Source organism: Orbilia oligospora, assembly GCF_000225545.1.
Source record: "Orbilia oligospora ATCC 24927 unplaced genomic scaffold scaffold00091, whole genome shotgun sequence".
NCBI lineage: Eukaryota > Fungi > Ascomycota > Orbiliomycetes > Orbiliales > Orbiliaceae > Orbilia > Orbilia oligospora.
The window spans coordinates 14,881-27,678 of NW_011645648.1; the positions used below are offsets into that span (position 1 = coordinate 14,881).

Consider the following 12,798-nt stretch of genomic DNA (forward strand, 5'->3'; position numbering starts at 1 on the left):
GTCGGCTTACGCACTAACTTTCTATAGGCTAATAGGCTCGGTCTGTAAACTAGTCTGTGAACCAGTCTGTGAACCAGTCTGTAAGCCAGCACGTGTACCACGGGCGGAAGGGATATAGCCCAGAAATGGTATCCGAAGTGGTGATGCAGATCTACTTGTTACCGCAAGAGATATATTCTTATTGTTAAGTAACGAAAACCAAGGTTCCCGTTTATATTTTATTCTAATCCCTTTTAGCCGCCATACTCCTGGATCCTTGCCCAGTTTGTCAGCCAATACAAGATCAGTCACAGTTTGGTTATGAGACTGACAAGAAGGTATTACCACAGAATAACACATGATAATACAACGCTAAACAGGCTAATATAGCAAGGTAGTATAGCTGGACAATAGATAATCATACAACAAGATGACGCGACAAGATCATACGATGAAACAGCAGATAATACAGCAGATACAGCTACTATTTTCTTAGGTGTATTACATCATATTGACAGGTTAGGCGGGGCTCAGGAGCAAGCCTAGATGATATTATCGGTTGTAGGATTAAGCTACGGCATAATTACTGACCTAGGTACCTGATTGAGCATCCATCTACTTTAGGGACACAGGTTATTTAAAGCAAATCCTTAGGGCAATGCGTCCATGCACAGCCATATCGCTTTGTATTCCTAAGTGAAAATTCCAACCTTCTGCAACACAAGCCTCAATCCAATTCGATCAGCAAATCGTAAATCTGGAAGATACGAGATACACCTGGCTACCTTGATTCCTACCAAGAATGCGGGCCCTTATATACTTCCTTTTTTTCTCGATACAGCTTAACCATTGGGCCTTAGCATACGGCTGGGAACATACTCAGAAGCATGTACGACTTATCCAGCCAGTGGATATCCTCAACTGTAACTATGCCTTGTTACCTAGGTAGATACGTGATGACAAATGAAGCATCATTCTGACTACAAAGCTCTAGCATCCAACCGTCTCCCCCCTCCAATCCAAAGCGATCCTCGAGCTATTGTGATTGGCGTTGGTATGCAAAACTACGCATGCCTGAACGACTCTACTCTGCCAGTATTCCAAGACGCAGAAGCACAGCTCTTCGCAACAGACGATATCACGCGGGCTAGCAGAACATCCTTGCACATTTTCCCTCATCTTTTGTTTTATCACCCCAATCTTGTTTCCCTTTTTCCGCTTGTTGGGGAACATTACTTCTCAGATGGAATTCCGACGTTTCGCTTTCACAATCCAAGTGTATTGACGATTAAGGTTGGTATATTCAAAGGGGTGCCAAAAGAAAGGATTCCAGCACCTATTTACTCTGATTCGGGCAAAAGTCCAGACGCTTTTGGGGCAATTCCATGGGTGAGACTTGAGGGACAGAAGGGGCATACGTACCGCGAAGCCTATCGACTTATGACAGTAAGCGGTGCAGCACCATTTACGTGTCAAGGAAGGCCGAGAAACTTCGGCGTCCGGTATGCAGCCGAATATTGGTTTTATGGTCAATAGCACAAATTACTCTAAGAAGAATTCTAGCCTGTTACGCTATTTGTCTTCTATTTCATTGAGCCTTTCCGACCATACTTGTATGATAGAACATAGGTCACAGACCGATAATCACAGATTCAAGTTCAGTTTTACCGAAATAATAAGCCTTTCCCTGCGGGCCCTATTTTCAATTTTACTGCCCAACTTCTAAAGCTATGACCTATAGCACTGCTGATTAACGAGACCATACGCGGGTATAAAAGGGTTGGTGCTCCCGCCCGTCACCCCTTCCTATGACCACTCCCATTTATTCAACTCTACATACCCAACAGCGAAAAAATTGTCCTGCACCATGTCGCATATAGAAGCCCCAGAATCATATACTTTTATACCTGATAGCAATCTGGGGCGACTTTTATCTCTCCCGGTCGAGATAATTTACACAGTATTTTCGTTTTTACGACTTGAAGAGTTGCGACTATTTGCTGCATGCGGCACAAACTATTTAAAACTATGTCGGGAGGAAGGTTTATCTGTCTTCCTTGCGCAGGTGGAGCAACAGCTTATATCGACCGGGAAATTGAAAAAAATAGGATTTCCTTTCGATAGGTGTTTTACTCCCATTTCTAAACCCAAGGAAAACCAAATTACTTTGTTCCCAAGGAAAATGCAGATCTCAATTGGAAAAATCACTTCCGATTCCAGTTGTGGGAGCTCGTCAAAGAAGAAATGCCTAGACTGGAGGAAAGCTCAGGCCGAGGACGGTACGTTCTACTCCTATCAATACTTAAGTTAACTTTGGTTGCTTACAACTTATAGGAATGTATGATATCTTGCTATCAGGGTTCGCAAAACGAAAGCCAGAAACTATTCAAATTTTGCGGTCATGCCTAGCTCAGCTATCAAAAAAACCGCAATGCATTGCGGAGGGGGAGGGTCAATCGCTTATTCATTGCTTGGAATTGGCAATAGAACTCAGGATCATCCTAGACCAATGCGATACGGCTTCTGATTTAGCAATCTCCCTTGAGAAGCTAACGAAGCTAAAAGTTTTGCGCCTCATATATCCCTACCATGCTCTATTACCTTGGCTTGCATCCCGTCTTCCACCTTTTGAGCGTTTGCAAGTATGCCAGATATACAATGCCCCTCCGATAAGACTTGTGGATCTCCAACAATTTATGGTACGTTAAAATTGCTCCCATGCATAGTAGCCGGGGTTCTAACCGTTTGATAAAGAAGGAAATAATCAGAAACGAATCCCTTGGGAAGCTAGTCGTCACTTTACGAGAGTCAAACTCCAACGTGCTATTCAACGTTAACGACTACCCTTCCTTCAGAGATAATTGTTCCGATACTTCGGATATGATTGCAGCGGCAAAAGCTATAAACAGAACTTTCTCAGAATTTTTAAACAAGCCATGTTTTAGATACTCGTACGTTGAGGCAATAGATTATACTCGGAACCCCGACGAAAGTAAGCACTTTACGAAACATTTATGGGATACTACACAACCTCTAACCGCACAACCTACCTCTACAATGACCTATTCATGGTGGGATGGGCGAACCGGCGGGCAAACCGCCTGGCAAACTAGCCCGATATCGATCTTTGGAGTTGATATGTAGCTTTGACCTTATATGTACTTAAGAGGAGCGTCCCTATTGCTATCGAGCATATCATATGTTTTATCATTGTAAAAATAGAGTAATAAAATCCTTAACCAAACAGAGAACAAAGAATAAAGATAGAAAAAGAAGGGAGTGAGTAGAAGACTGATTGGAATCCTAGCTACCTGAATACCTAAAACGCCCGTACATAAATAACACTCCAGCCAGAGACTGATCTCAAATGCCACTGCCAGAGTCACATTTATGAGTTTGTTGCACTATTAAGTTGGTTTCTGATCCGGGCTAATTCTGGGTGGTGATAAAGATTGATAAGGGGCTCAAACAATGCGGATTAGAAGGCAGCTATCCGTGGGCTAAAATTATTCTTGACGCTTTAGCAGCACGCCGGGGTAAGAAGTTAGAGTTATTAGCTTAGGCCTGTAGTATATCGATATGTATGCCCATCTACCATCCTCAGAACACATCCGAGACCTTCCTTCAACTTGGGTCTGAGACATGAGATACATCGCGACCTTAAATTTATATTTACTAGTACCCTTTCCTAGTCTTGTTTTTGGTACAAAGGTTATATATAAGATGCGCAGCAAGTGCCCTCTAGATTTAGCAGAAGATATTACGCGACAAGTGCAAGCGATGTATAAGTTTTTCTGATCATTGTAGTAACTCGGCCGCTAGCTGCTCTGCTTTAGAGACTTTGCTAAGAGATGTTACCGGCTACTTTAGCGGAGAGGACTGTGAGAAAACGCTGAGTGTGATGCATCAGGCTGTGGTGTGGTATGGTAATGTTAGAGCACTAGTTAGGCCATTGCTTTCTCCTAAAGTTTCCTAATTAAGCGGAGCGGAGCTCCCAATTCTGGTAAGTTTCCCAAATAGGCATACTAAAAAAAGTGAAATGCTTGGCATACTCATCTTTGGGCTGTCAGTGCATGACCACAGCTCTCAATACACATCAAGATCATATTCAAAACCATATAATTCTTATGATTGGTATTGCTAACGACTTATAAACAGTCTTAAAATTGCAATGCAATTTTAATAATATACGCATATACAATTGGAGAAAAGATTTTATTTATCCATTTCGAAAGATAACGCAAAGCCCCTTTAGTGAAGCACACGATATGAGATCAATGTAAAATAGGGCCACAGTTGAAATTTCCTCCGCACCGATGATACCCGTATACTATTTTACATAATGCTAAGTTTCCTTGCGAACCTTACACGCATGTGATTCTAGAGGAGTCTAACGAAGGCCAAGATATGAAAAGCAGAACAACCGGAAGCTCCATCCCGAATATCACTTGAAACAATTCGAACTCAGAATCCTCGTGAGCCGGACTAGATTCATCCTGTTGACCAGAAGGTAACACATTGTTGCTTGGAACGAGACTAATATCGTTGCATGTTAGAATTGAAAATAGATTGTGCGCGTAATAATCATGCATCGCGAAGTACCTCTCGGATGACCTTTTTTTGTCTTCTGGGCCCAAAAGCTCAATTATACTAGCTTGACCGATAATATAAACGCCCAACCCGATCAACCCGATCATAATATATGTAACATACTCCTGATACTGCTTTGTGCTCTCCGAGGACCAAAATTCCCAGACGAATCCATTAGAGAGATTGCTAGTCTCAGAACCATAATGGATGTTGCTAGAAAAATGTTGTCTGACCGCTTTACAATCGATGATAAACCAATCCTTCCAATGGAGACGGTAATTATGACTCTGCTTGAGGTTTTGAGCGAACCTTTCTATATCGCTAGCCACAGCTTCTCGGACCAAGAGTCTTTTGCTGGATTGAATGTTCGTGAAGAAATATTTGGCGATCTCGGGGAGGCAAAGGAGCAAAGGTCCCTCATTTTGTGACGATGTTATTTTGTTAGGTGGTTTACGCAACACAGAATTAGAGGTTGATTTTTTTAATTCCACCCGTGAGGCGTCGTAAAACCACTCACGACGACTCGAGCAGAGATCGTAAATTTTCTGGAGAATTTTGTCCATAGTGGCAGAGAGGCTCCCAAGAGATTTCTCAAAGAGAGAAGCATAAGCCAGGTTAGATTTCTGGAGGGCAATGAGGACAATCAGCGGATGACGGGCAGGGGCGGCCATTTCCATGAATTCGCCAACAATAGTATCCCGGACTGGGGTGAAAGATGTTATGGTCTGGAAGAGATCTCCAGAAACGATAGAAAGGATAGGTGTGAGGGTGTTCAGAAGGGAGGACGATTGCCCAGTGGTAAGTGCTGATGTAACCGTAAGGAGCTAAGATAACTTTAGTGCGTCGAAGACACAGGCCACCTCGAAAATTGAAGTAGTTGCTGTATGATTCTCCGGGCGGTGGTTGGCATACCATGTTTGACAGTGATGATTCTGTGGATAGGAACAAATAAGTACTCAAGTAGGTATTTATAAAAGGGTTTAACTTAGGGGGGACGGGTTAACCGGACCGAATCGCGAGGTAGGAGATTAGTATTATGCTATATGGCTATCGTGTTGTTTTTGTTGGATATCATCATGATATCAGGATTATCGATAATTATCGATGATTATCAAGTTTAGCTCAGGGGTTGTAATTGGCGGTTATTTTCATCAGAAACCACTTCCGGAGGGGTTTGCTGTCACATCATATCAGCCGACTTCCCGTTAATCCGAGTAACGAGGGAGTTACCATGATATCATTATCGTGCAAACCTCGGCCTCGTGGCTCGGGGGGGGAGGCTGAAGGGACAACGGAGAGAGAGGGATCTAAGTGCAGGATGCTAAAATACATTTGAATAAATATACCTAATCACCAATCCGAAGGAGCGACATCATTAGTCGAAAGTCGGCTGTAGCTAAAGTATGTGTCCACATTTGGGTGAAGTCCGGTATATTCTCTATCCCTAATTTGGTTTTTCCTAAATTGGTTATATGCATACATGCTACAAAAGGCAGATGTATGGAACCAAAGCCCTGTTAGGCCCTAGGAACTCTAGCACATCACCAACAATATTTCAAGCACTAGCTTACTATGCATATGGATGATAACCAACTCCAGGCAGTTCATCGATGCGCCCAAAACTGGCGATGTGGGTGGTGTGAGAGTTTGTACTGTTTTGTAAGTTCTGTGTAATACGTTCGTTGAATACGCCTACTTTACCCAGGCCGAAATCACGTGCTTTGAATTTTTGCCATAGAATGTCTGAATGGAATTCTCTAATAGAGTCCTACAGCGTTGCGACCATGGATATTCCCTCAGGCCTGATGACATAAGATCTGCTTTGCTTTGTGGCATTCACCAGCGCCACAATCTCGACGTCGACTTTGATAACCGCCCGAAATTCCGTCCCCAAAAGCCCACAACAGGCAATGCAACTGGAGCGCTTGATATCAAGAGTTGCGACTGTTTTCTTTCTAGAATCCTCGTTTGTAGCAATTGTAGAGCTCGGATCATGGACTGGAAGACCTACCAGGAACTAGCAATGGTAGAGGAAGGTTCAATGCTCTGCGCTCTGGCTCGTTTTCCCGGGAAATGCCAACGTGGTCGCTCCTGTAGTTGTCAGGGCCGTGGCGTTGGTTGTCCTCAATCAAACATCCGCCAATTCAAGAAAAAGGACAAATTTGAAAGTAAATGGCTAGGACGTTCGTCTGGCTTTAACGTCGTAATGGCCCGCGGCGATAAGAAGTTAAAGCGATTGTTGGGTGATGACTTCCGACCCACATCAAGCAGCCACGCTCTCCAGATTTCATCTGAACTTGACGTCCCGCAAGTTTCTAAGGCGGTCATTGTTCGCCGTAAAACTACAAATTCCCATGGCCAATCTGAAAACTTGAGGACCCGGATAATCGATATCAAGCCTCCATATCGGTATTGGGGCTGTAGCGGAAAAGTAGAAACTTCAAGGCTCAAACAAGACGGCACCCAGGAGTGGCATGCATCTACTTTCCGGTGGTGCTCTCTGTGCGATAAAAGGATTAACTTAGCTCAGCCTAAATCTATTTTTCTCTACTTTGGCTAATATTCCCACATAACGTACATTTTCCATACTATCTTTCTCTATCCGCAGTTACCTGTTCTCACTGAGGGAAAGCCTCACATAAATAGTTCATAATATGATATCTACATCCTTATCTTTCGATTTACAGCCCCCTATCTTGATTTTGTTCGGCCCACCAAAATCCTGTTTGGGCGGTGCTATAAGCGGCACGATTCGAAGTAATTTGAAACCGATGCTGATTTGCAGAGCGGCGCTGATATGCGTAACAACTACCAGGAACTCTTGTTGTAGACAGTGCAATACGACAAAAACTGTAGTGGACTTCACGACATTTCAAACCAACATTGGCGAGTATCAAGTCCCAATCTGGTTCAACGTTCCTGGGAACTCACCGTCGTCTACAAAGTGTATTTTCGGATCCGTCGCTTATCATATTCAGGCAACGGTCGAGTTTAATAACGGCATGAGTGTGGAAATCCATGAGCGTCTCAAAATATCAAGAAGCGAATATGACATCCACCAACTTTCTTTTCGATTCCCCCCTCCTCTATCGCCAGCGGCACCGTCTTATGATGGTGTCCAGTTCTTCATACCCTCCGTTTTCACAATTGGGGAGTCTTTCCGCCTAAAGTTTGAGCTTCGAACAATTGGGGGATGGCAACTCGACTCTATGGAGATCAAGGCCTATCAAAACATAGAAAGTATCGGGATTCCTTGCCAAAGCCATACTAAAAAACGCGACCATACATTTATACAGTGCAGGAGTAACTTGGTTGCCGAGCTCATATGCCAAGATAGTTGGAAAATTTCTGGCCGAACCCCAAATCAACTCACAGTAGGGGAGCTTGAAGTACCCTTTCAAGGAGGAGAATTGGCCGAGACTATGGTTTCCAGCCATTCAAAGGGCAAGTTAACTATTTCGCACATATTTGTCATTACAATTTTTCTAGCCGAGAAGAAGGTAGGACTACACGTAGAACCCTTAAATAAGAAGAGATCGGGAGTCTAATTGATATAAATGCGTACTTTATTTAGGTGCTACGGGCTTACAGGTTTAGCTGGCGCAACCGACAGGTCCGGGGAACGACCCGGGACCAAGTTCCTTGGGAAGCAGAAAACCCACCTTTGTACACGGACTTAGGCCCTAGCTCACCTAATTATGTTGAATAAGAGGCCATACTGAGTTAATTAGACGACAATATGTAAATATTATCATAGGAAAGCAATTGTTTTTCTCTAAACTGGGAGTAAGATGGGCTAGAAGGAGACCAAAGGGAACAGCATAGACTATATCAATATCAGGAATTTAATTGGCTACACCATTTTCCCGAAACCGGAACCACATGGGCGTATGATAGAGTATTATCATATATAGATTATTCTCTAGAATGATAGATGCGCGGCTAAAGTACACTAGTTAGTTGTGGCATTGGACAAGGGAAAGTTATATCTGATCCGTGGCATCTGGAATACTCCTAATTTGGCCCAAAGGCTCTGATTAAGTTTTTTTTTGAGACTGAAAAACTATAAAACCTTGTGTACTTGAGATTTCACAGGGCTGCTATTACATATGCACACATAGTGCAAATCAGCAAATCAGTTAAAATGCGCCTCCCATCCATAATTCTTCTACTCACGGCTCTTCTATGCCAGGTATTTCTCTTAATGGCTGGCAGTCAAACTAGGAGCTTTCTTGAAAAAGACCTTGCTGTATTCAAAGTGGACTTTTCGAATGTTTGGAAGAACGTCAACCCGCTCCAGGTCCGAAAACCTAACGAAAGATTCAAAAAGATCAGGGGGTTGCCTATTTGTGTTGCTAACCGATGTCCAAAGAACTCTGGCCTAGTGGATGAGATATTTGGGGTGATTAGTATCCCTCAGAGTATCGAATTTTTCGTTCTAACTTCCTGCGACGAGTATCCTAACGGCAACCGAGAATGCGCAATACTGAAGCTTTCGCCATTTACGAATTCGATCGTCAAGAATCATAACGCAAACAAAATATGGCAAAGCGTTGGAATTTCAGCAATCCTCATGGCAGGAACAACGGGTTTAAGGCTCTGTAACAACCTTGTCATCATCTATACAGCGAGAAAAGAGAACCCATGGATCTCAGGGGTAACTACTACTTGCATATAGATTTCCAATTAATGTACAAAGCTAACGCACTACGAGTACCTCTAGATCGCGACTGTATTTAGCGGCCTCTTCACCGTTATGATGGGAATATTTTTAGCAATCGGGCAGAGGACTATCCGAGACGGACTCCAAAAGTATCACATTGAAATTAATATGTTTTCAGAGTTTTTTGTTTTGGTTGCCCTGTCTTTCCTCTGTAACCTTGCCACCCACATTTTCTATACATGCCTGTACCGACGCCCAAGCCCCGATCAACATGAAGTCCCTAGAGGAAGGTCTTATTTTGTCTCATGAATATCCACAATCAGCTTTGGGACTCCATCTCCGACAAATTCTCCCCATTCTTCTCCCTCCCTTCCCGTATTTCTTTCCGTCTCCCTCTCCTCCTCCTTTTGAACCTCCATTTTAAGTTTAGCAGTGAATTGCAAATAGGAGGAATCGTCAACAATATTGAATGGGTCTCCGACAGTTTCCCCGTTATATTTGATCGAGGCTACAATTGTATTGACGTTTTTCGAATCTTCTCCGTCGTCGTAGCTCAAAAACGTTTCCTTGCAAAGATAAGGTCTAATAGACTGGTACCATGTAGTATATGGGTGATAAAGGTTAAGCCATAGGCGCCTTTGCGAGTCGCTGTCGAAAATCGCTGTGTAAATGAACCCGTAACCGTGCATAATTGAGGAGTTGCAAGAAAATGTTTATAGTGGAATTCTTGTTAATGGGTGTTCTCCTACAACGTTACACTGACTAATACTTATATAACCCTCTAAGCTTGAAGTTTTCTCATATCGCAGAATAAGTAAGATTCGATCCAGGGCTTAATATGTACACATGCGTTTATACACCGAGCTAAAAGCGGTAGCAAATTTGCCACTAGGATAGTTTCTTATATTTGGTTATACCTGTTCGACTAGCAAGGTGGTACAGCCCGAGATTACAGCCCGAGATTTCGTTGAGGGCAGATCACAAGAGCAGTATATTAAAGCATACTGGAATAAGCGCAGATTATACATTAATAGTTATAATTGAAAGATTTATTATAATAGCATTCTCATTTTAAGGATCCTTTATTTCGATATGTACATGTATACTCGAATCATAGGGTATGTAGATTGGGGTAAGATGCCTAGAGTACGGCAACTGGGGGGGGCCTTATTCGTTGAGATCTTCGTGGGTTCTCATTCGATGGAGGCCTAATAGGAAATGTTGGAGGGGGCAGCAATCGTTGCGTAGATCTGGCTGGCGGGGGAACTTTAGATTTTCTACGAGTAGCTGAAGTCTGGTGTTCGACATCCTGCAGGCCTTTGATCTCAGGAGGCGGGTGCGTTTCTTGCTGATGGATTACCGTGCAAGAAACCATGAGCTAAATAATTCTAGACAAGTCGGAGATGGGAGAGTAAATTTACATACCATCTTATTTACCCACTCTAGAGAATCGCAAGTATTGAAGATGAACTTTCGGCCGTCTCTTTCGATGAAGACGGCAACTTTTGCTTTGGTGAGAGCATGAAGCGCTCCAGCTTTTTTCATTAAACCATTGCGTCTCTTTCGGAACTGAACCACGCCGGCAGTTCGATCGTATCTCTCTTTGATTCCCGCTAGAGTACGGGAGGATAATGGTGTGGTGGGCATCGATCTCGTTTGACCCACAATCGGTGGGCTGCTTGACAGGAAGGAGGCTGGTTCGGTATCGTGATTAGGAGTAGCATCTGGGCGCTTCGATTCTGCCTTCTTATGGTGAAATCGGTTCCCATCTAAAACTGGCCTGGTGCGAAAAGGCGTTGCCGCTTATTTAGGCCCTGAGGGTGAAGGACGGTTAAATTTTCCTTGAACCCTGACACTCGATATGATATGATATGACGATATATGATAATCGCACAATGATAATTGATTATCCAGCCCTATACGCATCGGTGTTTGCGCTCCTTTTCCTTCTCCGGGTTTTGTATGTTCTTGCCCTGTCCCTGCTTGGACTTTGGTCAAGGGTCGTTGCTTTTACCCTTCGAAGCCTTGTCTATCCTCGTCTCCCTATTTGGGTCGCCGAAACCAGGCTGGATTTGCTCGTGTTCCTACTCGTGGTCGTTGCCAATGGCTTGTGCTGTGTTCTTGGGGTAAGTGGGGTGGATGGTTTCCATTCAAGAATCGGCAAGGTTACCCTTGCGAACTTAACCTTGCTCTCCTTGGGTGGCCGTGTGACAGCTGTTAGCAACTTTCTCGGACTTGGATGCAAACACACGAAACTGATTCATCGATGGGTTGCGATAATCGTGGTCGTTGAAGGAGGCTTGCACGGGCTGCTTGCGTTTCTCGGTCACAGGACCAAAATATTTACGCAACTTCAGATAATATACGCGTTATTAGTGAGTTGAGTCGCGTTGTGTCTTGATGTACACACATGTTTTGCGCCATGGCACCAGCCGGAACTAATACTATCTAATAGCCATTTGCCAGCCTTATAGCCTGCTTTATTTTCCTCCCACTGAAAACCTCTCTTTATGAATTATTTTTAGTAATTCACAATGCCCTCGCACTAACCTGTTTGGTCGCGATATGGCTTCACTTGTGGCGATATGTTCGAGAACGTGATGTCTTTGTCATTGTCAGCCTTGTTCTAACACTTGTATTGCTATGCTGTCAACCCCTCGGAGTCATTTATCGAAATTTCCCGTTTCGGCAACGGTTTCATCGGCTCTCCGTGTTTAAGCAAAATGATGCATTGATACTCAAACTCCACATCCAAAGGCCTTGGGGGTTTAGAGCAGGGCAGTATGTTTACCTCTGCGTCCCCGCTGCGAGCCCGTTTGCCTCCTTCGAGTTCCATCCCTTTTTTATTGCCTGGTGGGAGCGAACAGCCAACGGCGAAGCCATCGCTCATTTCCTAGTGCAGCCACGATTCGGGTTTACAAGAGACCTCCTCAGATGCCTGTCTTATGAAACCACAGCGGATGTTCGGTCGACGTCGTCATGTACGGCTTTTATTGAGGGTCCGTATGGTATAACCCATCACCTTTCTGATTACGGAACGATAATCTTACTAGCATCGGGAATTGGTATATGCGCGCAACTCCCGTACATTCAGCAAGCGGTCGCAGACCACAAAGCGCGTAAAGTCAAAACGCAAAAAATCGAACTGCACTGGATATTAGAAAAAGAGTCTCAACAGGACTGGGTCAAATCTTGGATGGACGAGATTCTAGAAGCTGACGCGAAATATGTCCGTATGGTTCTAGTCTTATACTTGACACTGTGACACTGCTAACAATAATGAAGGTATTGAGATTTAACATATACTGTCCAAAAAATACTCAAGTGGGGGAGTCGGGTTTGATTCGCCATGGCAGAAGAGTGATAACTCTTTATGGGTCGCCGTCCATAGCGAAAATTGTCAACCAAACGGTCGCGATGGACCGAGGGAGAATAGTATATCTTTGTGGGTCATTTTGCTTTCTAATCTCCGCGCAGTTAACTAACGGTCTAAAGCATGCCTATTTGCCTATCAGACAGAAGAACTTCGACGATCGATCGTAGCCCTCGGGAACCCGAACGTCAGG

At 43.8% G+C, this 12,798-nt stretch overlaps 6 protein-coding genes across 6 annotated transcripts; 4 read left to right on the forward strand and 2 right to left on the reverse strand.

Moving 5' to 3' along the window:
* Nucleotides 1-4,343: 4,343 nt before the first annotated feature.
* On the reverse strand, nucleotides 4,344-5,484 carry AOL_s00091g6 (uncharacterized protein; the record flags this gene model as incomplete). The annotated part of the gene is made up of 3 exons (XM_011125764.1): nucleotides 4,344-4,515; nucleotides 4,582-5,374; nucleotides 5,430-5,484. 3 exons carry the CDS (start codon nucleotides 5,482-5,484, stop codon nucleotides 4,344-4,346), a joined length of 1,020 nt encoding a protein of 339 aa, XP_011124066.1.
* Nucleotides 5,485-6,316: 832 nt separating this feature from the next.
* AOL_s00091g7 (uncharacterized protein) lies at nucleotides 6,317-7,129 on the forward strand (the record flags this gene model as incomplete). Its single annotated transcript, XM_011125765.1, has 1 exon — nucleotides 6,317-7,129. The coding sequence occupies one exon, from the start codon at nucleotides 6,317-6,319 to the stop codon at nucleotides 7,127-7,129; it is 813 nt and encodes a 270-aa protein (XP_011124067.1).
* A 94-nt stretch (nucleotides 7,130-7,223) lies between these two features.
* AOL_s00091g8 (uncharacterized protein) lies at nucleotides 7,224-8,117 on the forward strand (the record flags this gene model as incomplete). Its single annotated transcript, XM_011125766.1, has 1 exon — nucleotides 7,224-8,117. One exon carries the CDS (start codon nucleotides 7,224-7,226, stop codon nucleotides 8,115-8,117), a length of 894 nt encoding a protein of 297 aa, XP_011124068.1.
* Nucleotides 8,118-8,713: 596 nt separating this feature from the next.
* On the forward strand, nucleotides 8,714-9,247 carry AOL_s00091g9 (uncharacterized protein; the record flags this gene model as incomplete). Its single annotated transcript, XM_011125767.1, has 1 exon — nucleotides 8,714-9,247. The coding sequence occupies one exon, from the start codon at nucleotides 8,714-8,716 to the stop codon at nucleotides 9,245-9,247; it is 534 nt and encodes a 177-aa protein (XP_011124069.1).
* Nucleotides 9,248-9,525: 278 nt separating this feature from the next.
* Nucleotides 9,526-9,921, reverse strand: AOL_s00091g10 (uncharacterized protein; the record flags this gene model as incomplete). Its single annotated transcript, XM_011125768.1, has 1 exon — nucleotides 9,526-9,921. The coding sequence occupies one exon, from the start codon at nucleotides 9,919-9,921 to the stop codon at nucleotides 9,526-9,528; it is 396 nt and encodes a 131-aa protein (XP_011124070.1).
* A 1,206-nt stretch (nucleotides 9,922-11,127) lies between these two features.
* Nucleotides 11,128-12,531, forward strand: AOL_s00091g11 (uncharacterized protein; the record flags this gene model as incomplete). The annotated part of the gene is made up of 3 exons (XM_011125769.1): nucleotides 11,128-11,607; nucleotides 11,688-12,465; nucleotides 12,518-12,531. 3 exons carry the CDS (start codon nucleotides 11,128-11,130, stop codon nucleotides 12,529-12,531), a joined length of 1,272 nt encoding a protein of 423 aa, XP_011124071.1.
* Nucleotides 12,532-12,798: the final 267 nt, after the last annotated feature.